This window comes from Dipteris shenzhenensis, chromosome 23, assembly GCF_047967505.1.
Source record: "Dipteris shenzhenensis isolate YYH24624 ecotype China chromosome 23, Dip_SZ_1.0, whole genome shotgun sequence".
Classification (NCBI taxonomy): Eukaryota; Viridiplantae; Streptophyta; class Polypodiopsida; order Gleicheniales; family Dipteridaceae; genus Dipteris; species Dipteris shenzhenensis.
Genome location: NC_141618.1, coordinates 26,396,030 through 26,422,967, shown reverse-complemented (window position 1 = coordinate 26,422,967; position 26,938 = coordinate 26,396,030). Strand labels below are relative to the sequence as shown.

The 26,938-nt window shown below is 39.5% G+C and overlaps 1 protein-coding gene across 2 annotated transcripts; it reads left to right on the top strand.

Moving 5' to 3' along the window:
- Nucleotides 1-3,729: 3,729 nt before the first annotated feature.
- Nucleotides 3,730-5,863, top strand: LOC147887176 (small ribosomal subunit protein uS19-like). 2 transcript variants are annotated; one of them, XM_087394212.1, is made up of 6 exons: nt 3,730-3,871; nt 4,657-4,808; nt 4,927-4,984; nt 5,105-5,239; nt 5,323-5,417; nt 5,694-5,863. In XM_087394212.1, the coding sequence occupies exons 1-6, from the start codon at nt 3,869-3,871 to the stop codon at nt 5,695-5,697; spliced, it is 447 nt and encodes a 148-aa protein (XP_087250338.1). In that variant the 5' UTR covers nt 3,730-3,868; the 3' UTR covers nt 5,698-5,863. The 2 variants fall into 2 exon arrangements, with proteins under 2 accessions (XP_087250338.1, XP_087250336.1); XM_087394210.1 differs by lacking the exon at nt 5,694-5,863 and having other exon boundaries at nt 5,323-5,491.
- Nucleotides 5,864-26,938: the final 21,075 nt, after the last annotated feature.

Here is a 26,938-nt window from a genome sequence, read left to right as displayed (position 1 = left end):
CTAGTCAGCTTCAATCAAAGAATCATTTTGCTCATAAATTTTTACTCGGTAAATGGTCTATCTTGTGTAGATGTTGTCCCAATTCCATAAAACAAATAAGCGGAGAATTAGGTACATTGTGTTCCTTTGTTCTACCATGTTTTTCAATATGATGGAGTTATGTAAATAACTTTGATGAAAGCTAAGCCTAAGACTATAAAGCCATTCTCCACCAAGAATAACATCAATTGTATCAAGAAGCCTAATTTTGAAATCCAAGGCATCCTGATAGCCTTGACTGTCCACCACTACACCATTTTTCATGGTGTCCCAATCATTTCCCTTTGAGACCACATATTTATGGGCACTTGGACTCTCAAGCAACTTCAATTTCTTAAGTAACAAATAGTTTAAGAAGTCATGTGTGGCACAATCATCGAACTTAATTTTTGCCCCTCAATATTCCCATGCATCTTCATTATTTCATCCGGGCCAAAAGTGGGCTGCCACATTACCACTGATCATGCAACACATTAATAAACCCCTAATTTGGTGTACTTTTCAATACCTTTAAGCAATAATACTTGCACATGTGTGCTTGTTTTTTTGGAGGCTTATTTGGGGCTTTAGCTCATAGGATTTAAATTCTACAACACTTCCAAATAGAAGGATCTTTGTTAGCAAATACTTTATTGCGTTGCCTTCTCATAATCCTCTTTCTCCAAATGAGGATATCTTTGTGCTTGGTGTTTGCGGGGTTGTGTCTAAGAAAGCCCCTTCTTAAATTGCCAATCCTTTATTAAATTAGGAAACTTATAGTTCCAACTCTAGATTTCCCGATTTTATTATCATATTATTGGGCAAACTTGATAGCCTCTTCAAAGGTTTTGCAGTCACCTCAAGTTTTAATTTGTCTTTTGAACCCCTCACAAAACCTCTTTTTTTCTAGAACGTGTTACGCATCCCTAGAATGGTTATGTATTGGACTAAAGAATGTTTAAAGACACTGGCAAGTTCTTGTGCTCCCAATGCTAAATCCTAGTTAATTAACTCTAAAAGAGTTCCATTCAACATCTTTTCAGCAAAAGAGCTATAATGTATAGGGAAAGCTTCAAGCTAACTAGTGGGGAAAGTCTAAAATGCAAAGGATACATTGGATGTGTAGTTTCCAAGGAGTGATTGTTAAATCTAATTATTGCTTTTTCCAATTGAATATGGACATAAAGATAGGACTCCATATCTTTTGTCTTATTGTCAAATATTTATGTTGCAGCAAGCAAGCATGGGCTAAGTATAGAAGTTTTGACTCTAGTCAAGGCTTAGGTATGTTGAGACAGAACAATAGGTGCATATATTGTCCATCTTTGGTGGTGTGGGACTTAGAACTGATATCCGGAGTGATGTCAAAATGAAGAGTTAAGGGACACATATGAAAGTATAAGTTTGGAGAATAAAGAGCTAAACTACAAATGCATGGAAGCTTATGAAAATTGTAATCCATATATCTTAATGGTTAAGCTTACTTGTTGGTCATAGATTTCTTTCTCTAGATTCTAGCTTATCTACCTTCTTTGATGTCGTTTTACCTTGAGGATGCAATATAGTAGCATCTTCTCCAATCTATAAGTCGAGGTATCATAACTCTTTGATGGTTATAATTTTCTATAATCACAACTCTTTGATGTAGTTTTATCTTTGCTAAATGTTATATCTACTATCATCTCATGTGCATTGCAAATGACCATAACCCTATAAGTAAAGAATTGACATTCAATCAAGAACCACCTTTTAGATCTCAATTGACACCTATAATTTCTCACCTCTCTTGCATGTCAAAATATCAAGCTTACAATAAACTTGTACTAATTCGATACTTTATTGATACTTATGTTTGAATATGTTATCATTCTACATAATAAACTTCTACCAATTCGATATTTCATTGATACTTACATTCCAATACATTATCATTCTGGATACAAAACAATTGCACCCATGTTTTGTCTAACAAAGTAGTGTAACACCTATACTCATATGGACTATGCCTAAGTGTGACTAGTGCCTAATCATATCAAATATATAGACATGATTCATTGTTAGCTCCTTTGTAGCTCATTGGTTAATATAGGGGAGTGTCATAGTAGCCACACATCATATCTGAAAGGAGGAAATTGCCACACAATGCTTGTCCTAAGCTAAGAAGTCATGAAGGGGGGATATGTAGTAGAGAGAGTCATGTAGGAGGGGCTATGTAAAGGTTTTAGGTTTTCAAGGATGGTCCTTATTACATTATGGAGGTTTTGGGGGTTAGAATTGGGGATGGGAATGAAGATAAGAGAGATTATGGGAAGAAAGCACAATGATAGACATTGAGTTTCACAAATACATGTGGGGAGGGGTCTAGCCGGCATTAGAGAAAAGAAATTCAAGTAAAAAAAGTAAAAACAAGTGTAATAATGCTTAAGCCTAAGAACACGAACTATGAGTTCCATGTGTGCCACATGGGCTCAAATAATATAGAGTGGTGCACACAACTCGCTAAATGTGTAATGGTCCTACTTTCCACTAATGGCCTCATACTTACATACTTTTATACTTGATAGGGCATGTGACCTTAATTTAGGCCTAAAGCGCTAACTGGGAGATAAAACCACCCTTTATGACTCCAAAGAACCCATTTGTAGTGGTTTCACCACTATGCATAGACATGCTTCAACCTTTTCATTCCTCTTCTACAATAGTTTTGATCCATGCCATTGGACGTGGGATCTCAAGTTCAAATTGCCATTCTAGGATCAATCTCAATATATTGTTGCACGTAGGATTCCTCATGGTTGTGAGTCCTTGTTTGGGACATTGTTGTCTTTTTCTATGAGATGTTGCCATCATTTCATTGAATTAGAATGTACACATGGAGAGACATTTGGGAGTTCCTTTTATCTTGAATTACGATTGCTGGGATGTGCCATAAGGGAGATAATAGTCAAGATTATGGATGTCGAAGTCTTTGCTAAAGCCTTCTATGTAGCATAATAAGCTCGAGCTATTGTGATAATGCAACAAGTTTAATGTCTTAGCATTGTGGTGGAGAATGAAGATCCATCTAATGAAGCATTGGACCCATGCACATATCCTTCTTTGGTACAATTAGGCCTATCATTCTATAGCCTTTGAGCACAGTGAATTATTCCAACTCATGTGAACAAGATAAGTGAGAGTGCTTACATTGGCGTTCTAGATTTGTCCACCAAAAACTAGGTTGCAAACCAAATTTCGTTCACGTGCCGACCAATTTTCTGGGATTGTGATCCCCTACTTGGAAGGAGGGGGGGCGTCGGGCAATCGATTTTTTTGTGGCTTGCAACCAAAGATCTGAGGATGCCGGGTTCACACCACTCGCTCGGACGATGGAGAAAGACCACGGAGAGGAAGATGGGTGCCGCGTGTGGTAGTTCACACCATGGGTGGTCATAATTTAAATGACATCAATGGATGATTGGATGAATGGTTGAGGGAATCTTTCACATCCTAACGACGACGGGGGTTCAGCCCTCAATCAGCTCGCTACGCGGTCTCTCTCTCTCCTCGTCCGGCTCTTGGGCAGCCTACTTCGATCGTTCAACTTTTTTTTGCTCGCTGAGTCCAGCCCCGTACCACCTACTGGACCACAACGTGCCCTTTCTTTTCAGACGGCATCTGGACAGGGTGGTGTGAACTCGCCCTGAAAGCCAGATGCTGATTTCCAAACCAGCTCTGGTAACCGTGGGGTAGTCTCAACCCTAAAACTTTGCAAATTGCAAAATTCAAACAGAAGTAAGCCTTTCAGGTCTCTTCATTGCGCCATAGCCAGAGCTCGTGGAGCTTCCTGTGAATCCTCTCCTTTGCAACCATGGTACGCACCCTTCCTCTCATTTCTCTGCCTCTTCTTCTCATAATTTATTGTTTCTGCATTCTGCGGATTAAAATCGTAAAACAGACGTTGGCAAGGTCTCGTCGCAACCAAAATACAACAGTCATTTTGTTGGTGAGAGAGATTCGGGGAGAAGGGAAAGTAGTAGTGACGAGGCAGCTCTTACTGAGATATTAGAACGCTTCAAGGAGTCTGAGCCGCACCCGCGTGAGATTGAGATAGAGATATGACCTGAATTATTGTCCCCTTGTTTTAGGATAGGCCTTTTTTTTTTTGTTTCTTTGCTCTCGAATCTCTTGTTCCTTGGTACAAAAGGCGGATGTGGAGGGTGCTGCTTGGTCCGGACCCTCTCAGCCCTAAGAAAAGAACGTTTGTTTCCTTGAGAGGGGTTGATTTCTCGATATGAGTTCAGATGAGCTTGTGCGCCGTAGGCATGAGATATAGCGGTTGTCCTGGCTGTGGATAAAATCGTAGAACAGACGTTCACAAGGTCTCAATACAAGGGTCATTTGTCGGTGCACTTTGTAAAGGGTTGGAAACAAACGGTTAAGTGAGTCACCTACGCAGAAATAAGCAGATCTCCGAATTCATTTTTAAGGGAACAAGAGAGAGAGAGAGAGGGGGGGGGGGAGAAGGGAAAGTAGTAGCCGCCGAGCTCTTACTGAGATACATTATAGAGACTGAGATGTCGATTCGACCTGCTTTACAATCCCCTTGTACCTTTGGGTTGTTTCTTCTCTTTAATGTCTTGTTCCTTGCTACAACAGGCAGATATGGAGGACGCATCGGCGTCTGGATTAGCTCAGCCTAAGAAGAGAACGTTTAAGAAGTTTTCGTTCAGAGGGGTTGATCTCGATGCCCTCCTCGATATGAGTTCTGATGAGCTTGTGGAGCTTTTCCATGCCCGTGCGCGCCGTAGGTATGAAATATTCTTGGCTGTGGTTGGACTACAGTCCTCAGTTTTCCTCCATGTGTTTAGTAGTATTGAGCTGTTCTTGTAGTGTGGGTCTTGAACAAGGCAAATGCTTGATGTGCAGGTTTCAAAGGGGCTTGAAAAGGAAGCCGATGGCCCTCATCAAGAAGTTGCGCAAGGCTGTAAGTGCTTTTTCGTGGTTCTATGTAGTCTGAATGGCTTGCTGTGAAGTTTTAATTTGCGTCGTTTTCGAAATGTGAAGTTTCTAGATGGCTCTCTCATACCTTCTGATAACTGGGCAGAAAAGGGAAGCCCCGGCTGGGGAGAAGCCTGAACCTGTTAGAACACATCTCCGGAACATGATCATTGTTCCCGAGATGATTGGCAGCGTTATTGGTGTGTACAACGGGAAGACATTCAATCAGGTGGAAATCAAGGTAAGGTGTTAGTATATTCTGATGTAGGGAAAGGTTGTGTAACTTGTGCTGGCTGTTTTTACTGAATTGATGTGTGCTTGCAGCCGGAAATGATTGGGCACTATCTTGGGGAATTCTCTATCTCTTACAAGCCTGTGAAGCACGGAAGACCTGGAATTGGAGCTACTCACTCTTCTAGGTTTATTCCACTGAAGTAGTTTCTTTGTAATGAGATTTTAAATTTCATTCAACGAAGATAAGCTTACGATTTACTTAAGGTGTTGATATGCGCTGTGGTTGAAAGTGTTTCCTTGTTTGCCGTCTATTCTTTCCTTGCAAGTGGGTACATACTCACATGTGGACAATTCTCTTTTTCTGCACGTGGCCTTTCAATGCTGTGGCAAAAGACAGTTGGTTTTGTGTGCCATCCGGTAGATGCCAAATTACTAATTGGAATTTTCATTGGGACTTTTAGGTAAACGTCTATTTTATCTCATCTGGTTTGGTGTAAACTTTTTGCTGGGTTTACAAAGCTAAACTTGGGGCTTTGAACCATTTGCTGGGCTTACAGAGCTAAACTGTTTCTTGTAATTAGTCATGATGTAGGGAAACAAAGCCTTCTAAACTATTGGCCTCTAAACTACCTTGAAGGTGGATGATTCTAATGCTAGAAATTGGGGAACAAGTAGCTTGAATATGAAGTTTTAGATTTGCCTATGTTTGAACAACATACAATAACATAAGAATTCTCAATAAACTAAGACTCCTTAGCATTCCAGCTAGTCTTATTGATACCACACAAGCAATTTATGTTGTCTATAACATACCTAGTAGTTATATGCTTTATGTTGGACAAACCTATCGAACTGCTCTGATTTGTTTTCAAGAACATATAAAGGAAACTAGATAAGTTGATAAGAAGAATTCCTTGGTTGAGAATTGAAAACCCTTATATATGGCAAATGATGAAATTTGGTGTTGACTCTCTTCATTGCTTACCCATTGAGTATGTAGAGGGCCTTCTTAATAACGCCGAAGATTTTTACAAAGTTGCTCTATCTCATGAATTGTTTTGGATGAGAACTTTACACACTTAATACAGTTATTTTATCTTATGAAAGTTGATTTTCCTTCTTGGACAACTCACTCGAAGTCCTTTAACATTCTCTTTACCAACATGGTCATATATCCACCCTTGTATGGAAATCTAAGAGTCATATTGTTCTAGCTCACTTGCAATCTCACATGCTGAATTGCTTCCCTCCTTCCCCCCCCCCTCTCTCTCTCTCTCTCTCTCTCTCTCTCTCTCTCTCTCTCTCATCCTCCTCTTGCAGCTCCTTTAATTTCCTCAGTTCCAAGAGTTTTTGCTTCTTGAGATTATTAAAGAAGGTGCGCCTCTCTCATTATGTGAGAAGAATTGGGAATCATCCAATAGTAGCTTGAAAGTATGTAAAAAGGCTTTCAACTATGGAGAGGTAAAAGCATTAAAAACATTTGTCCTTACCTTCGAGAACCTTGTTGTAATACAGTTATTTTATCTTATGAAAGTTGATTTTCCTTCTTGGACAACTCACTCGAAGTCCTTTAACATTCTCTTTACCAACATGGTCATATATCCACCCTTGTATGGAAATCTAAGAGTCATATTGTTCTAGCTCACTTGCAATCTCACATGCTGAATTGCTTCCCTCCTTCCCCCCCCCCTCTCTCTCTCTCTCTCTCTCTCTCTCTCTCTCTCTCTCTCTCTCTCTCTCTCTCATCCTCCTCTTGCAGCTCCTTTAATTTCCTCAGTTCCAAGAGTTTTTGCTTCTTGAGATTATTAAAGAAGGTGCGCCTCTCTCATTATGTGAGAAGAATTGGGAATCATCCAATAGTAGCTTGAAAGTATGTAAAAAGGCTTTCAACTATGGAGAGGTAAAAGCATTAAAAACATTTGTCCTTACCTTCGAGAACCTTGTTGTAAAATACAAGATTCCAAAGCTTTGTTGATGTTGATTTAGGACATGTCATCATAGTTGAAACGGCCATCTTATTTTCTAGTAAAACTTAAGAGACTTTTCGTGAAAGACGCAAAATTTTGTATTGATAATGGAATCTTAAAGTTTGCTTAACAAACAAAAGAAAGTCGAGTTCAAAACATTTTATTGGAATGGAAAGAGAAGATTTTGAAGAAAGTTGCTTTGAAGCTAGAAGAATTTTCTTTAGTGAATTGCTCAAAGCAAAGTAAATATCTTTCTAAAAAAGATGAAACTCTTTTCAAAAATTATATGGAAATTTGTGGAATCTCATATGGACAAACGTTCCAATAAGTCTACTTTTATTTTCAGAAGTCTTCTGAGAGAAGTGAACTTGTTTGCAAAACGTTACGTCCTTGCCTTAGTTCCTCAAAAGGATTTAATCTCAAAGCACCAAAGTTTTTGAAAGTCTTCAGGGTTGGTTTGCAATCCAAGTATCCCTTTTCTTTGTGCTACTTGGAAGTTTCACAAAATTCCAAAATAATCAAGATTTATTGCAATCTCTTTTGTTTATCAATTAGTTCGTTTATTTTTTGCTTAGTCAACTTCTTTATTTCGTCTTTATTTCTTGTTATCTTTTCATTTTGTTTAATTGACATATTTTAGGTAAGACTTGGGTTTTGCCAAGAGACTCTATATGTCTTTAGAAACATAGTACACTAATGACAAAATGATCATTGCTTTGCTTGCTAGGTATGTCTACCTTTTATTCTTAAAAGTTTAAAATATTATTATTATTATTATAAATATGAATTAGCTCATTTTTCTTCTCTTTCGTATTTTCATTGTAGAATTTTGGACTTTAGAACAACAAAAACTTGAACTTGTATGATTGCATATATTCTAGTCTTAAAAGGTATATGCGTGATACATGTAGGTTGAAAAGGATTGCAAATTTTTTAGTCTTGACCATCAAGTGAAGATAAGACCATAGCAATCAATTTTGAGAGAATTTCATATGAATTGCAGCCTAACCATCAAGTGAAAATTAGATTGTATCATAATCAATTGTGAAGGAATTAGCTCTTCCACTTTACGATCTTTTTGCTAGATATGGTAAAGATAGCGAGTTCAAAATCCTCTAATAATTTGATGTCATTTCAAGATCAATCTTTATAGGAATCTACTACAATCAAGGTTTGTTTCTGTCGCACACATGAAGGGTAGAGAATTGGCAATCGATGGTGGTCTAGACCCAATCTAATTCTTAATAGCATCTCCATCGGTATAGGGCCATGCCCCATAGAATATGTGCTCAAAGTGTACACTGAAATGAAGACGAGAAACACCCATTGATAATACCAAAGGAATACTACTAATTTGTACAATCATTGATCATAAATTTGGTCCAAACTTTAAGGAAGGGAAGAACCTAAAGATATGCACTTTATTGTAATTGTACTCCAACAATTTTGGGGAAGTCAATTACTATTATGGTGCGTCTTTGTCAAAAACTAGTACTTGTTTAAGGACAAATAAACATAGAAATAAAAGAAGGCATGCTAATTGAATTATGTTCCACAAATATAAACCAATAAGATGGCCTAGTCAATGAAGTTGATGGAATTTTCATGACCATGTTTAGATACAATGGTAAAGATATCAACATAAAGAAATTGGAATGAACACAAGACACAATAACATTAACACATTTCCCACAAATATAAATAAAAATTGGACTCCAAGGGAAGTATAAATAGGACCTTCAAAAATAAGCTATTTCGCATGTTAAAAACATGGAGAATTTATATTTACTTAAGCCACTACAAAAAGAGCACTTTAACATAGAAAAATATGTCTTTAATAGAATGGATGGCAAACTATAAAAGAACTAAAAGAAGATAGAAAACTATATAACATTATTGTGTAGTCTTTAAATATATGGTCCTTGCCTAAATATGAGCTAGACATAAAAGGAACTTCAAATTTAATACAACCAGATATTATTTGTTTACAAGAGACTAAAATTTAAAACAATGATTCATACAAACCCCCAAATTCAACACAATTTACAACTTCGCCAATACATGTTCTTGTATATTAATAGACAAATCTATCTTACTTGAGAAGTCTCATACATTTACCCATGGAGGCATTGGAGTTATAGAAGCTCACATTTGCAATCAAAATGAAAAATACATTTTTTAAAACATATGTAGACCACCAACAAATAATATCAACATGTTTATTAGATTCTTCCAATAAACATAATATAAAATAAAAGCATATTTGCAATATTCTTGGTGATTTCAACATTGACACGTCTAACACTACAACAAATTACAGAATCCTCCAGAAACTAATGGAAAGCGTTAACTATGATTTGCATTTTATAGAAACAACACTGTATGGTAGCCAATTAGACCACATATGGAGAAACATTAAAAAAACGAAACAAGTGTCGGATCTTCTTATGAACATTGGAGTGATAATTCAATAACTTACATATATTAATAAACAATCTAACAGAACTCATTAGTCGTAGAAGAACGTACCTACATGCACAAGAAACAAAACAGATTATAAAACTTTACATTAACGGGCACTAATAAACTACTCTTCCTTTCATTAAAGTAGGGCCATAGTGGTTTTTCCACCTTGTTTTTATTTTCATGTAAATTAGTTTCATTTGAAAGGAGAAGGAACACAAATACATCATGTTTTAAATATTAAAACACTATTTTATTGCATTGATGCAAAACAAGAGCTTTGTTGAGGAGTCTTGAATTTACTTTTTTAAAGACAACATCAAACACCATGATCCTGACAAGGATTTATTACAAGTTTCTCATCTGCATTTGACAAAAACATTGAACACACATTTTCAAACTGATCCTAAGAATACTCTATTTTTGAATAGGAATGAATGCTATTTGATTCTATCTTACAAAACTCAAAATGAAGGAAGAAGTTTCATATTCTTGCCCACAACTGATTTGACCTCATGCCTTGTGAGCACATAAACCAGGGACTACCCCACGAGCCAAGCCTAGGTGTGGCTCTAAACGTTACATGAATCTTTATTTTCATTTAAATATATGCTAAAAAACAAATATTTTTTTAGTTTTTCCTTTCTCAAAAAGAAAATAAATTTTCAAATTTGAACTAACTAAGAACAATTTAAAATTATATTCCAAATGTAACAATGAACGAGACACATCACAGCAAAAACCCCCTCCCTCTTCGAGAGAGTCCAGGGAGCTGACCCTTGGAGTGGTCCCATGTAGCTCTCATGCTAGGGTCAAGGACTACCCCATGAGATAGGACACCCGGGTTGTGTGGCTAAAAAGGTTGAATATTCTTGTAGTACATTACTTGAATTTTTTAAATTCTAAATGTTTATTTTAAATGTAACTTATATTTATTTATTTTTTTAAAATCCTAAAAGCTATTAACAAAATGCTACATGAGCCTTTATTTTAATAAATCCATGCTCAAAAATAAAATTTTATTTAATTTTGTCTTGCTCAAAAAGAAAATTATATTAAAATTTTGAAATATTAGATAAAAACAATATAAAACTAATAAACGAGACACTAAACTATAAAAATCAATTCCCTCTTCTAGGGAGAGGTAGGATGTGTCACTTGGAGTGGTCCCATCTAGCTCCCGTGCCTTGTGAGATAGAGGCCAAGAACTACCCGCAAGCAACGCTTGGGTGTGAGGCTAACAATTTGAGAATAAAGCATAACTTTTTTTAATGAAAATGTAAGGAAGGAAGCAAATACAAATGAAAACCATCATGAGAAATTAGATTATCAACATCATTTGAAAAGTGCAAGAAATTTAAGTTTTTGAAATTCAAAATTTCAAAAAGATAGTACGACAATCCATCTTACAGTAGCATGACACACGACATTCTTTCTCATTCTTTCTAGACATTCCTTTCCCATCCTTTTCACTTACGACACGTTTTCTCCCTCCCTCCCTTTGAAGTCCACTTGGCTTCCTCTCCTCCCCTCCCTTCGAAGCTTGCTTGGCTTCACTTTGTAAGTTTCCCTCTTCTCCCTCCCTCCCTTCCCTTCTGTAACCTTCCAATACTTTCCCCTCTCCTTTTTTCAATCCTTTCATACCTCTCTGTCTCTTTCATTTTGTTTATTTCTTTTCTTATTGCTTTTTGTCCTTTGTCTTTGACTTTCCTCCTCGTCCTCCTCATCCTCCTCTCTCTCTCTCTCTCTCTCTCTCTCTCTCTCTCTCTCTCCTCCTCCTCCTCCTCCTCCTCCTCCTCCTCCTCCTCTCTCTCTCTCTCTCTCTCTCTCTCTCTCTCTCTCTCTCTCTCCCTCCCTCCCTCCCTCCCTCCCTCCCTCCCCCCCACCCCCCCCCCCCTCTCTCTCTCTCTCTCTCTCTCTCTCTCTCTCTCTCTCTCTCTCTCTTGTTGAGAGTTCATGCTCAACATCATGTGATCACGTGTGCATAGCACCATCATGTGATCATATGTGCATAGCACTAACCCAATAGAGTGCTATAAAGGAAAGGGTTAGATCCCCTAACCCTAACCCTAAATGGGTTTGCATATATTCTATTTTTTCAATTAAATCTAGTGTACAGTTAGTCATTTGTGGTGTGGTCTCTAGCTATGCCCTCTCTCCTCATCTCCACTCTTCTCCTCTCCCCTCTTCATATTTTGTCATGGTATCAAAGCATGGTTCTGCCTTCCGCTGAGGCGCCATCCTTCTTGTGAGAGTGATTGAGAGATTGAGAGATCTTCTTGTGAGAGTGATTGAGAGATTGAGAGATCAAGTGTTCTCTTCCGTTGAGAGAATTTCTTCTTTGATAGAAAAAAATTCCATTCACTTTGAAAGAAGAAATTCCGTCCATTTCCGTTCATTGAGATTTCTTTCTTCTGTGTGAGAAAGAGAGGTGTTCATTCCTTTTGTGAGAAAGAGAGAGAGAAACTTCTTCTTGCTTGAGATATTTCCTTCGAGAAATCTTGAGAGTGATAGAGAAAGAGGTAGAGACCATTCAGAGATTGAGAAAGAGAGCTCCCGAAATCAACAAAGGCAATATCTATGCCAACAAAACGACACTCGACAGTAGCAATAGCTGCCATTCAATGACCAAGCAGCTCATTCTCACTCTTATTCAAAGCACTACACATTTTGTGCAAGCCAGAGCTTCTGAACCATCTTCTCATAGACTCCAAACATCTGCGAGTAAGCTTTAAATGGTGGCCCCAAAGCAAGGCTTCATCGACCTTCTACGACCAGCTTGTTGATCTCCAAACAGTGGGCACAGGGGATCTCCAAACGGCAAGTTCAGCAAGCTCCTAAATGACTAGCCTCCAAGCCCAAAGCAAACTATGCAGCTCCTTTGAAGGTCTCATAGCTCAGCTCATAGCTCATAGCACGAGAGGCTCTCCTATGCGGCTGCAACCAAGATCTCCAGCAACGCCAAAGCTTGTTGAGCGTTCACACTCAACATCATGTGATCATGTGTGCATAGCACCATCACGTGATCATATGTGCATAGCACTAACCTTATAGAGTGCTATAAAGGAAAGGGTTAGATCCCCTAACCCTAACCCTAAATGGGTTTGTATATATTCTATTTTTTCAACTAAATCTAGTGTACAGTTAGTCATTTGTGGTGTGCTCTCTAGCTATGCCCTCTCTCCTCATCTCCACTCTTCTCCTCTCCCCTCTTCATATTTTGTCATGGTATCAGAGCCCCCTTGCCTTCCGCTGAGGCATTGCGATTCTTGAGAGTGCGAGAGAGATTTAGAGATTGAGTGTTCTTTCATTTCCATTGAGTGATAGAGAAATTTCCGTGCATCTCAGAGGAATTTCCGTCCATGAGAGATTTTCGTTAATCTCCTTCCATTTGATTCATTGTTTCATTGAGAGATTCATTGTTTGTGAGAGATTTGTGAGAGTGATTTCCATCTTTGAGAGAAAGAAAGAAAGAGTTCTTTCAGTGTGATCTTCCTTTGAGAGAGAAAGAGATTTCTGTTGATTGAGAAGGCTATCAACAGCCTAGCTGCATCTCCAATGAACTCTATGACAAAGCTCTCCAGCTCCACCTACAACGACCATCTATGACCAGCAACTAGTATCCAAGCCTCAATCGAATGGAGCTCCAGCCACATCAAACGGCTCCTCCTTAACGTGCGCCAACACCATCAATGAGCTGACGGCTCCTCTGAGCACCATCAACGAGCTGATGGCTCCTCTGAGTGCCTCCAGCAAAATGGCACCCGCACAATCAGGCTCCTTGTAGCCGGCCCAGACCTTCCCAAATGACAGTGCACCTTGACTCGAAAGCTCCACAAAGCTCCAACCGACCGCTGTTGCGTTGCCTCCACACTCGAAAATCCAGCACCTCCAAGCTTCTTCTCCACCAAGCATAGCTCATGGCTCCAAGCTCCTTCTCCTCCAAGCTTGCTGTGTAGCAACTGCCGCTATCGCAATGCCCAATGCAGTTGCCTTTCAAACATATGGTTTTGGAATGCTTCCATTTGATCCCGCATTTGCAACCGGTTTCTGTTGCTTACTAGAACTTGATTGAGATTTTGGAGGCTTCAATGTAGTAGCATAGGCTCCCGCCGACGAAGGTTCAATGACTCCCAAGTTCACGGGCCCCTGCACGACCCTCAGCGTCATCTTTCACTTCAAGCCTCCGCTTCGGAGACAGAATCACTGAGATTCCATCAGAATCTTAAAGATTCTGGCAACCCTCTTTGCAACACATGGCCAATGGATGGGTCTCTAATTGTGGTTAGTTTCAATCCTATATGTTGGTTAGTAGAACGACACGTGGCAGATAGGCCCTGACTCGGGTTTGTTCACTGCCACATGGCAATCCTTATCTGCCACATCACCTTATTTGCCACATCATCACCGACTGCCACATCATAATTACCAGATCATTAGCCATGTCATTATTGCCACATCACCTGCCACATCATTAGTGCCACATCATCAGTGCCACATCATCTACTGACATCATCTATGCCACCTCAGCACAGGCTCCACTAGCACACCTCTTGCTAGGCACAGTGCCACATCATCACTGGATGTGACCCATAGTGACACATCATCATTGAGCACCATTTGCACTCCTTTTTCCCGTCCACCTAGATCAAGTCGTATCTCTTGATCCAGGAAGAATTTGAGGGTGCTCCAAAAAGGAAAGTCACTCGTTTTTTTGTGCTCTATGCGATCGTCACATCATGCACACATTTTAGCACAAGTAACACTCACATTTGAGCCTCGTCGACAAAACCACTTCCTTCACGCACATTTGCATCTACATCGACGCATCTAACCCAGCACTTAAAAAGAACAAAAGAAAAGGAATTATTTGCTGTTCTTTCATCGATCGACAGTTGCTATAGATCTAGATCAGAGTAGACTATATCGCCATAGAGGGGATGCTTTGAATTTTCCCAAGTTGCCAATCTAAGCCATGCCCGAAATTCCCGACTAGTACCTCTAGTCAGAGTCAATCCATACGCTCACATATGGTTTCACATCATTACATTACCTGAAACTTTACGTTCATCAGTTCAGTGAGCAGACTTCAGAGAGTACAGAGGCATTGCAAATTGTTTAAGTGGGCAGAATGTGCAAGATGTCATGCTAGGACAGCTCAACACAGTCAAGACATTGAAAGAAGCATGGGATATGTTCACAGCTCTCTACGAGTCCAAGAACACATCCAGGATTCTCACCCTAAGAAACCAAATAAACCAGAGTTTCTGCAATAGCAGTAAAACCGGTCATGCTTATGTACTTCGCATAAAAGACTACAACAGTCAACTTGCAGCAGCAGGAGAGACTATGAACCCCACAGAAATAGTTCAAGTCATTCTAAATGGACTAGGAGAGGGATACGAGAATCTAGTCTAGAGTATTGCCATCCAATGGCAAATTTTGACACTGGAAGAACTTCAGTCAGTCCTACTTGGTCAAGAACTCAGGACTCAGGCCATTCAAGCACGTAAAGGTCATTCTAATGATCAGACATTCATAGCTTCAGATAGAAGCAAAGGCAGAGGCAAAAGTACAGGTAGATCATATCAGAAAAGTGGTCATCATCAGCAACAAAATCAAAATCAGCATCAAGATTAGCATCAACATCATCCTCAGCAACATTAGAATCAGCAAAGAGGAAATCATTCCAATCGAGGAAGATTTCAAGGACGAGGGAATGCATCCACCAATGTGTCAAACATTCAGTGCAACTACTTTCACAAGTTTGGACACTATGAAAGAGATTACTGCAAAGAGCAATACGACCAAGGCAGTCAATCTAGCAGTAATCGAGGGAATTCCTGAGGCAGAGGAAATCATTGTGGTGGACATTCTAGTCACAGTCATTTTGCAAATGAACATGGAAATATGTTTCTTGCAAGCGAGGAAAAGCATCAAACTGATACAGTAGTTTACTTAGACACTGATTTCAATCTCAAAGAGGATTTCAGCTATCAAGTCAACCAAGTGGAATAGGATCCTTGGTACATCGATAGCGGTGCATCATCTGACATTGCAAATCATCAGGAATGGTTTACAAAAATGAAGCCATTAGAAGGTCAGAAAAATGTCATCTATACAACAGACAATACACCGAATTCGGCTCAAGGGACAGGCGTTATCCCTAGGATAATTTCATTGGTATGAAAAGATTAGTGAAAGATGTGCTGTATGTTCCGAAGCTCAGCAAGAACCTTTTGTTAGTAGGTCAAATGACGGAACACAATTACAAAGTCATCTTTGACAGTGATGAATGAACTATCAGACATAAATCCAAAAGATGTCAGCTAGTAGCAAAAGGTGTCAATGAAGGACGCTTATATAGAATGCTAGCTACAGTACCAGATAAGCATGCCATGTCAGCTCAACTGCAATAGATGCCACTATCTGCAGAATGGCACAAGAGATATGGTCATGTCAACTTCAAGTACTTGTTAGATCTCAGGAATCAGAATATGGCAATTGGGATTCTGAAGCTACAGTGTCTTGGAAAAGTTTGCGAAGCATGCTGCTTCGGCAAACAAAAGCGAATCAACTTTGTCAGAAATACCTTTCATGCACGAGCTATTCTTGATTTGATACATACAGATATATGGGGTTATGCCCAGACCCGCAGCATCAATGGTTCACTTTACTACTTTACTTTCATCGATGATTACAGCATATATTGTTGGGTCTACTTTCTGAAAGAGAAATTTGAAGTGTTTTCCAAATTTCAAGAATTCAAAGCCATGGTAGAAAACCAGACAGGCAGAAAGATCAAGGTCATGAGATCAAATAGAGAAGGTGAGTACATGTCTTCAGCATTCATGAACTTTTCCAAGAAAAAACAGCATTCGAAGACAATCCACATGTGCAGATACTCCTCAGCAAAATGCAAGAGCTAAAAGGAAGCATGGGACTTTAGCAGACAGTGCTAGAGCAATGCTTAGTGAAAAGTATCTTCCGAATCAGTATTGGGCAGAAGCAATAGCCACTGCAAACTATTTGCTTAATCAGCTTCCTATCAAACCGATATAGGATATGACTCCTTATGAAGCATTCACTGGACACAAGCCACACATTGGGCATCTCCGCATATTTGGTTGCATAGCATATGCCCACATACATGATGATCATCGCAAGAAATCGGATGCAAAGTCATGCAAATGCATCATGGTTGGCTATAGTGAAGAAAGCAAAGCATACAAATTGTATGATCCCATCAACCGCAAAGTCATTATCTCTAGAGATGTAATCTTTGTTGAGGAATTAGAATGGAAAACCTCACCTACACAGGAGATAGAAGCATCAACTTCACAGTCATCTACAGAACAGGTTGATGAAGAAGAACAAGAATTGCCAGCAATATCCCAAGCAGAGCCACGGCAGCTCAGACGGTCTACTAGGGAAAGCAGACCTCTAGCCAGATTGACATATGCTCAGAAAGGTAAAGCAATTTAGGTGGAAAACACCAACTATGCTCTTATGACTACCATCATGGCTACATAAGAGCCAGTGTACTTCGAAGATGTAGTAGACAAGCCAGAATGGCAAAGTGCTATGAATGAATAAATGGATGCTTTGTATAAGAATAATACTTGGGAATTATGTGACCTTCCACCAGGAAAGAAGGCCATAGCAAACAAATGGGTATACAAAGTGAAGTACAATTTAGATGGCAGTATTCAGAGATACAAAGCCAGACTAGTTGCAAAAGGATTTGCACAACAATATGGTCAGGATTATGATGAGACTTATGCTCCAGTAGCAAAGATGGATTCCATACGGTTCTTGATTTCACTAGTGACACTCAGTATATGGAATGTGTATCAGCTCGATGTCAAGAATGCATTTCTCAATGGTTATCTAGACGAGGAAGTCTACATGCAACAACCAGCAGGTTATGTTGAACCAGGAAAGGAGAATAAGGTTTGCCATCTCAAGAAAAGACTCTATCGCTTAAAACAAGCACCCAAAAGTTGGTACAGTAGAATCGATAAGTATTTTGTTGATTTGGGATACATGAAGTCCAATGCAGATCATACTCTCTACTACAAAGTTCAAGGGGAAGACATTACTATTGCACTTTTGTACGTAGATGATCTGATTGTGACAGGAAGCAAGGATAGCTTCTTCAAAAAACTGAAACAAGACTTATCTGTAGAGTTCGACATGAAAGATCTTGGACATATGCACTATTGTCTTGGAATTGAGTTCTGGAGAGATTCGAACAGCACATTCATGAGTCAACTCAAGTATGTTGATAGTCTCCTGAAGAAGTTTCATATGGCACATTGCAAGATTGCATCCCCTCCCATGGAATAGAGTTTGAAACTTACTAAAGATTCAGAAAAGCCTGCAGTTAATGACACATACTACAGGCAGCTCATCGGATCTCTTATATATCTGACAATCACACGACCAGATATTTGTTATGTAGTGAGCTCACTAGCACAGTTTATGGCAAATCCAAAAGTCTCACTGGAATGCAACCAAAAGAGTCTTGAGATACATCCGAGGTACAAGACAGTTTGGGATAGAATATAGAGGAAGTCATCCATGGCTGCATGGATACTGTGACAGTGACCATGCTGGAGATCATGAGACTAGGAGATCGACACAAGGATATGCATTTTTCCTTGGTCAAGGTGCTATATCATTGTTGTCAAACAAACAACCAACTATTTCTTTGTCTTCGACTGAAGCAAAATATAGAGCACTCACTACAGGTGCATGTGAGGCTATATGGCTCAGAAGACTATTGTCGAAAATAGAATACTTTGATGAGTCAAAGCCAACAACAATATATTGTGATAATCAATCCACTCAAGCATTGGCCAAGAATCCAGTATATCACTCTAGGACAAAGCACATTGATGTCAGAGAGCACTTCATTAGAGAAAGAGTGTTACTTGGTGACATCACAGTGCAGCATTGTGATAGCAAAGAGAATGTTGCAGACATGTTTACCAAACCACTCGATAAACAGCTATTCGAGAAACACTGACTAGCTCTTGGTTTGACGTAGAAGGACATTCCCATTAAAGGGGTGTGATGGAATGTAATGCTCAGTCCTTCTTCGATTCCCCAAAATCATCATCTTGCGGGAAGGCCTACTTCATGATGTTGATCTTGAGGGAAGGTGTTGAGAGTTCATGCTCAACATCATGTGATCATGTGTGCATAGCACCATCACGTGATCATATGTGCATAGCACTAACCTTATAGAGTGCTATAAAGGAAAGGGTTAGATCCCCTAACCCTAACCCTAAATGGGTTTGTATATATTCTATTTTTTCAACTAAATCTAGTGTACAGTTAGTCATTTGTGGTGTGCCCTCTCTCCTCATCTCAACTCTTCTCCTCTCTGCTCTTCATATTTTGTCAAAGCCACCAACAGTCGTGTGACTGCAACAACTCCAAAGCCTCAGCTCCTCTTTGTCCAGCCACCAACAGCCGCATGCCAGCTCCTCTTCTACTTGATGTGGACGAGGTGAGGAGGAGGCTATAGTCCATGGGCTCCTTCATGCAGCATACTGCACAAAGGCTTGCCAGCCATGGGCAATGACTCTCTTCAGCCTCTAAGGCCAGCCCACGACGATGCCCCAACCGGCTCCTCTACAGCTCCATTCACGCTTCCACCGACGAGCAATTGTAGTCAGCGACCTGAGCGCCAAACAATCGCGGCTCCTCCAACAGAGCTGTGCGACACCTCTACGGCCCATATTCCATCACAAAATTGACAAAATCTAAAAGATTTTGGCAAGCAACCACATCTCGACATGTGGCAAGGTGGCCACCCTTGGCCAAGTTAGGATTAGGGTCTAGCTCAAGAGATTGACACGTGGTACCTTATTGTGCCACATCAACATTGCCAGTCAACAAGAGCCACATCATTAGTCAAAGTCAACACTACCACATCATCTGACATGGTGGTAGTCCATGTCAGCATGCCACGTCAGTAGGCCACCTCAGCTTGCCACATCATCAAGGACACGTCACTTGCCACATCATCATGAACACATCACCTACCACATCATCTACCACATCATCAGGGACATGTCACCTACCATGTCATCTGCCACATCAATATTGCCACATCATCTGTTGACATCATCATCTGTGCCACCTCAGCTGTCCAGTCAGCACTGACCCCTACAGGCATAGTTACCTCTTCACAGTCCTCATTGCATGTGACCACACTTGCCACCTCAGCACAGGGCTCCACAAGCACACCTCTTGCTAGGCACAATGCCACATCATCATTGCATGTGGCCGACAGTGACACATCATCATTAAGCACCATTTGCACTCCTTTTGCCCCTCCACCTAGATCAAGTCGTATCTCATGATCCAGGAAGAATTTGAGGGCACTCCAAAAAGGAAAGTCGCTTGATTTTTGTGCTCTACGTGCTCTCACATCATGTGCATATTTTGGAGCAAGTTACACTCACATTTGAGCCTCACTGCCATGACAAAACCACTACCTACATGCATATCAGCCTCTACATCGACGCATCTGACCCAGCACTTAAAAAGAACAAAAGAAAAGGAATTATTTGCTGTTCTTTCTTCGATCGATGGTTGGTATAGATCTAGATCAGAGTAGACTAGATCGCCATAGAGGGGACACTTTGAATTTCCCCAAGTTGCCAATCTAAGCCATGCCCGAAATTCCCGACTAGTACCTACTCGGAGTCAGTCCATACGCTCACACAAAGGGTTGAGTGAGTCTAATGCTCACTAAGGATGTTTGTATATAGATAAAAGGATACATGGCAAGAAAGGGGAAGGCAAGTTGTTAGATTTGCCTATCCTCCACGTCCTAATTAACTACAGTTACATTGGATTGCATAACCCACAATTCCCCCTTCAATGCAGTGCTAGTAAGGTATCTATGTTGTGGGTAGAAGGCTAATCCCAGTGTGGAGGATGTGGAACCAATCTTTAGGTAGGGCCTTTGTAAAGAGGTCTGTGAGCATATTTGTGGTTGAGTAGTCTTGAAGGTCCATCTTGCTATTTTGAACGAGGTCTCTCACAAATTGATATTGGATGTCGACATGCTTGGAGCACTTGTGTTGACATCCATTTTTATGCAGGAAGATGCATCCATTATTATCATTGTACATGATAGAATTGATGAGGGGAATTTCGATTTCCTTGATGAGTGTGTGTAACCATACATGCTCCTTTGAAACTTGACATAAGCAAATGTATTCAACCTTTGTTGATGAGAGTGCTATTGACCTTTGTTTGGAGCAAGACCATGAAACATGTCCTCTTGCAACAAGTAAGAAAATGAATCCACGTAATCAGCAAAAACTATCAACAAGTGTGGAGAATGTGAATGATATGTGATCCCAATTGTTGAAGTGCCATAAAGATAACAAAGTACTCACTTGGCAGCCTGCCACACTTTGCCACCATCAAGAAGATTGAGTTATAATATAGCCAAGTGTAGAAATTATGCACAAAGGGCTGCATGATCACGATCATTGAACAAGTAGCACAATCTCTTCAATTGCTGAGGATTGATGAATGTACCAACCTTGCCACCATATCCCATTGAAGCAATATTCAATGATGATGCATTGTTGCAATGGCAAGGAAACATGACTAGCAAAGCAAAGGACATGGACACAAAGACCTTCATCTACTGTATGTCAAAAAATTCAACTCAATACATGAGATACGCACATGGCACAAATGCTAGACTAGAAGGCATTGAAGGTGGCAGGTGGTGCACAAGTGAATGAGAAGTGAACTAGTCAAAGCTCATGACTTTGTGGTGTGTATTTGATATTGAGTGCTAAACTTTATGGGGTGCAATATTATACAATTCATAATGATTCTTATTGTCTCATCCTTGTGCTTTTCCTAGCATGTAGATTCACATATGCAAAGGCCTATTCCTTGATGTTTTACTATTAGCATCAAGTTTACCTCAAAACACTATATTAGGGAATATGGGAGTTTTCAAATAGTTTGGGACTTCACAATATGGTTAAGATTTGGCCACATGTTCAAATCTAAACCCATTACTTGAGAGTGGAATCCATCCTAAACACCATATTGGGGAATCCTCCCAAGTACCATTTTCACATATGGGTTCAAGTTTTGGCCACATGGTGAAATCTCAAGCCCTTACTTGAACGTGGGACTTGAAAGATTCCCAAATTCTCTAATATCGTGTTTCAAGCAAAGGTTCTATTATTTGATCCCTTCTATTGAATGGGGGATTCCAAGGATGTTAGCATTTGATTGATGATTTTGAGAGAGCTATTTGTTATGGAGAAAAAGATGAGGTTGTCGGTGATTAGACCTATGACTTGCATTTATAATATTGGATCCAATCCATAACTTTTGGATGTGGCTTGGTTCATGGATTGTTGCCTAAGAAAGGTGTTTATTATAGAGACATGAATGAATCTCCTAATGATAAGGCTTATGATTTAATTTATAGTATTGGATTCAATTGGTGACTTTTGGATGTGTCTTGGTTAAAACAACTAATTGGAGATGGGTAACCCTCTTGCTAGGGCATTTTGGGGCTTGTTGTTGGAAACATTATATGTTTTTTGCTGATCTTTCAAAATGTTTTTATGGAGGTTTTGGAATGGATAATTTTCAAGCTGGTCATTTTTTTGATTTGAGATGTTCACATATGGGCAACTATAGAAGAGGTTTGCAGTGGGTCACCCACTATGTGGGCTCTAAGTGGGAACATGCTCTAACAACTCTTTCAAGTCTTCCATATCATCGAGGGGTTGACAACATGTGCCTTATCAATCTACTCTCTCTATTAATGAGAAGTTCCTGTAATTCAAAAGAGGATGATTGAAGAATTTTGGATCATTGGATTTGATCTAAGAAACATGGGCCATTGGATGATTCTTTTGCATGCAAACCAGTCCGTTTCAACCGTTTCATTGCACAATCTCTTTTGTCTTTTAGATCACAATTGTATCCCCATTGTACCCTTTCAAGGTAAGAAGGTTGGGATATTTGAGCTTGTCTAGCATGTTCACACCTATCTCAAAGTCCTTTTGACTCTTCACAATCCTCCCTCTCAACCTCTTGACAGCAATGAGACCTAGCTGCGCCATCTTAGAATGCCACTTTGTGCATGGTCCCATAAGTGCCCTTACCCAACAACTCCACAGTAGTGCAAGGCATGTTTGAAATTGAAAGGGCCATCAAAAGGCACAAGCTTGCCGCCATCTACATCTATTGCTTCCCATTGCTAGAAGACTGGCTACTAGATTTCTCCACGAACGAGTTGCTTTTGTATTATTGAACTATATATTGCCCTAGAATGCTTGAATAGCTCTGTGAAATGAGATTGCATATTCATGAACTTGAAAATTTTAAAGAATCCTTGAAACTGCACGTCCATCATCTTCCACATTTTCTACTTTGGTCATCATAGTATCTCAAAACCCTAAAAATTCTAGAAGATCCTATGAAGGATGCCCTGCATGTAGCATGCCATCTGGACTTTGATGGGAGAGAAGTTATAGCTCTAATAGCTCTCTTGCTTGTTGCTAGCAATTTGACACTTATAAATGAACAACAGCATGACTATTTTGTAGACCTTATTGTCAAACGAGGCTATGACTTGTGTTGTAGCAGAGGCATCTATATGATTGGCAAAATATTGTATTGATGAAAATATAGTCTTTGATAATGAGCTAAGCAAGAAATTTGATAGCAAAACCTCCTTTTCAAGCACCCTAAAAATTACATTGCATTTCAAGGTGACTGTTGGCGAATTCCAATGTGAGTGTAGCGAAGACATCCCCAAGAAAGAAACCTCATGCATTGTGAGCATATTGTTAGGCACTGTACAAGTCTACTTTCATGGTTTACAATGGACATGATGATTAAACCTCCTTAATCAGGCTATCACCTAATATGAAGGTGGATGAGCCCCTCTAGTTTATAAAATTGCAAGGAGGACATGAGGAGGTTACATAATTGCTATTAAATGCTAGTTCTATCCAATGCCAATGAGACTCGCAATTTGGCATTACCTTCGTGTCTTTGGACAAGACATGAAAATAAACATCCGAGTCTTGTTTCTTAATGACATATTGACATTCTTATGAACAAATAGCATTTTTGAGGAACCGCTTCATTAGATTTGTAGGTGATTCTTCCATTTGCATGATATGTAACCAATTTGTATTCTCAACATGATAAGGTTGGTTTGGCAACTTATAATGTATGGATCAAAGGTAAATTTGAGAAACAATGCCATTCCATAGTGTAAATGGATAGGACACCTCCAAGGACTCTATGTTATTTGCTTACCTTTGAATGCCACATACAATTTAATTACACTTGAAAACATCATTGCATAACAATGGATCACAACCTGAACATTGAGAATATGTATTGTTTCTAGTGCTTGTTGCTATTTATGCATAATTTGGATGCTGTTTACATTGTAGCAAAAATAGTGTAGACATCATTATGTGCCATAATCAAATCTAATCACATTCGATGTGCAAAGCTACTACTTTAGTTTGGAGTGAATTGGCCTATTTTGGATCTAAGGCATGATGTACAGATCGTAGTAACATATATGTACCCAATTCCCTTTGAATTGAGTTTTTCAAAACAAAAAATTTGTAGGTCTGCAATGATAAATTGTTACACTAGCATAGCCATTTGTGAGACAAGAGATACCTATCGATAGACATGCAATCTGTTTTCTCCCAAAATGATGCATACACTTTGGCCGAGGGCGGGTGTCCCTCAATAGGACCAAAAAGAATGCATGAGTGGGTGTGTGAGTGGAAAAATACTTCTTCCAACCAAGGTGGCAAGATCAGTGTGGCTCTGCTAGAAATAAAGAACCATAACTTAAGAGAGACAAATCATGAGAAAGTATAGTTAACGTATATTTTGTTATTGCGTAGTGATTGTGGTTAGTGATATAGCACTTTCACATTTTCAATTAAAAAATTTTCCCCCTCATATCTTTTGCCCAGTTTGGTAGAACCATAGTCATGTGAAATGTGATTGAACATGCCAGTATGCAAAAGTGTTTTGATAGAAAGGTAGTTTTGCATGGTTTCAAAAGGGATTTTGCATGATGGAGTTGACATGTTTGTGTATATGTTTGTATGCATCTGTACAGGTTGATGAGGATGTCTACTACTTGGAGAATCTATTGGTTGAGGTATGGGATTTTGTTTAGTATCAGATATCAATGTTAGAGGATGGGCTTTTGTTTAGTATCAGATATCAATGTTAGAGGATGTCAACATTGCATTCCCTTATAGTATGTGTGATGAAACATGTTACAAAATAATGCATCTATAACATAAACTAAAGCATGGGTATTATGACATTGTTATGTGTTGCGGTAAAGGCCAATGGCCCAGTCTATACCCCTTTGTACCATACATACATAATAAGAGCTTACCTTGATCTGGGTGAGTTAGCACCCACAATTTCAGTGTTCTCCCTTTCTTTGTTGCTCTCCGATAAGACCTCCTCTCCATCAACTAGTATCAGAGCTTGGTTGAGCGAAGAGCGAAGCCAACAAGGAGATTGTAGCATTGTGGTGTTGCTGTGCCAAGAGCTCAACTTGTTGCGTGGAGTCTCCTACTGCCTGTAGGCTGCCCCTCGGAGCTGTATTTTGACATATACTAGCTCGTTCTTACTATTTCAGCCTTATATATCAAGTTGCCTTGACTGTTCCAGCAATCTATTGCCTTGTTCGAGTGAGGGAGAAGGAATATTATCCATCTATGGTAAAAAACGGCCTGTTGCTCTGCAATTCCAGCCACTGGAAGTTGCTTTTTTTTTGGGCCCGAAAGCAAAAACGTCTTTTGCTTGTGGCAGACTCCAGTTGATCAAAGGCGGTTGGTACATTCAAATTTTAGTTGGGTTTATGCCTTCAAGTTAATGCATATCAAGCCAAAGGTTGGCTGAAAGTGATTGCTTACAATTGATGCATCTTGAGCCTTTGTTTAGCTGAGAAAGTGAGCATAAGTGAGCAGTGTTTTTCTAAAGTTGTCTTATATCCCAGGAAGGGATTACTTTTTGTGAGTGCAATACTCTTCCCACTAAGGGAATTTTTTGGACAACAATTTTTAGAAATGTTGGGCTATTTCATTGGAGTTTATGCCTCAAATGCTTCAGGAAAAGTTGGTGATTGGCAGCTTGCAGTCTTGTGACAATCGTAAAAAGTGAGCAGGTGGCTATTTTCAGGAGTGAATATTAGAGAATCCATGGGGAATTGTCTTCTGAGTTGAACCAAGAAGTTTTAGTTTTTTGGACAATCTACAATCTTGTTTTTGAAAGCGTTTCAATTCGAGATTTAGAGAAAAAGTTATGATGCATGGTATGCCCATGATTTATAGTTTTGACGGTTTATGATAGCAGCTAGAAAAGTGAGCAGGGGCCTGCTTTCAGCAGTGAATATCAAAAAATCCATAATGAATTTTGACTTGCAGTAAACTAAAAGCTTGTAGATCTATTGGTTGTCTACAACTTACAGTGTTTACAGCAAAGGCAACCGAGTTACGGTTGGAAAGATATTTATAGTTCAAAACAGGCCAAAACTGTTACAGGCTGTTATTACAGTAGTAAAAGTTTGCAGGTGGTGGCATCCAACAGCAGATATAAGGAAATTTATAAGGATTTTGGACTTGATGCAAACTGAGAAGCTGTAGAGATTTCTACAAGCTACATTCCTTCTGTTTACACTTTTTGCATCGGAGCTACTGTGCAAAAGCTATTGGCTAGTTTTGGGATGCCCTAAGGTCACTTACAGCAGAACATGTATTTGTGATAGTGACAGTGTGGCTGTTGTCATTGCAGTTGATATTTTTTGGGCTTAAGTTTGGTACATTGGTACAGTGTATCCTAGTTGTTCTATCATCCATTGTGATGGCTTCAGCATCTTCAAATGCATTGTTTAACATTGAAAAGTTGGATGGCACAAACTTCTCCTATTAGAAGGAGCAAAGCTACAATGTTCTGGTGCAGAAGAAGCAAGTAAAGCCTATAAAATGCGAAGGCATAAAGCTAGCGGATTGGAAAGATAATGAAGAGTGGAAGGAATTGGATGAGCTTGCACCCTCCACGATCGTGCTCACACTTTCAAAATCAGTGTATTTCAATGTGAAAGATATTGCAGGTGGTGCCTATGGTGTGTGGACAAAGTTGCATGATCTTTATGAGAACAAGAGTGTCGCTTGTCAAGTGTATTGGCTAAAGAAACTCATAGATCTTCG

Coding starts and splice junctions, on each gene's coding strand:
- LOC147887176 (XM_087394210.1), top strand. Junction 4,809..4,926: donor CATGCCCGTGCGCGCCGTAG/GTATGAAATATT, acceptor CTTGATGTGCAG/GTTTCAAAGGGGCTTGAAAA. Junction 4,985..5,104: donor TCAAGAAGTTGCGCAAGGCT/GTAAGTGCTTTT, acceptor ATAACTGGGCAG/AAAAGGGAAGCCCCGGCTGG.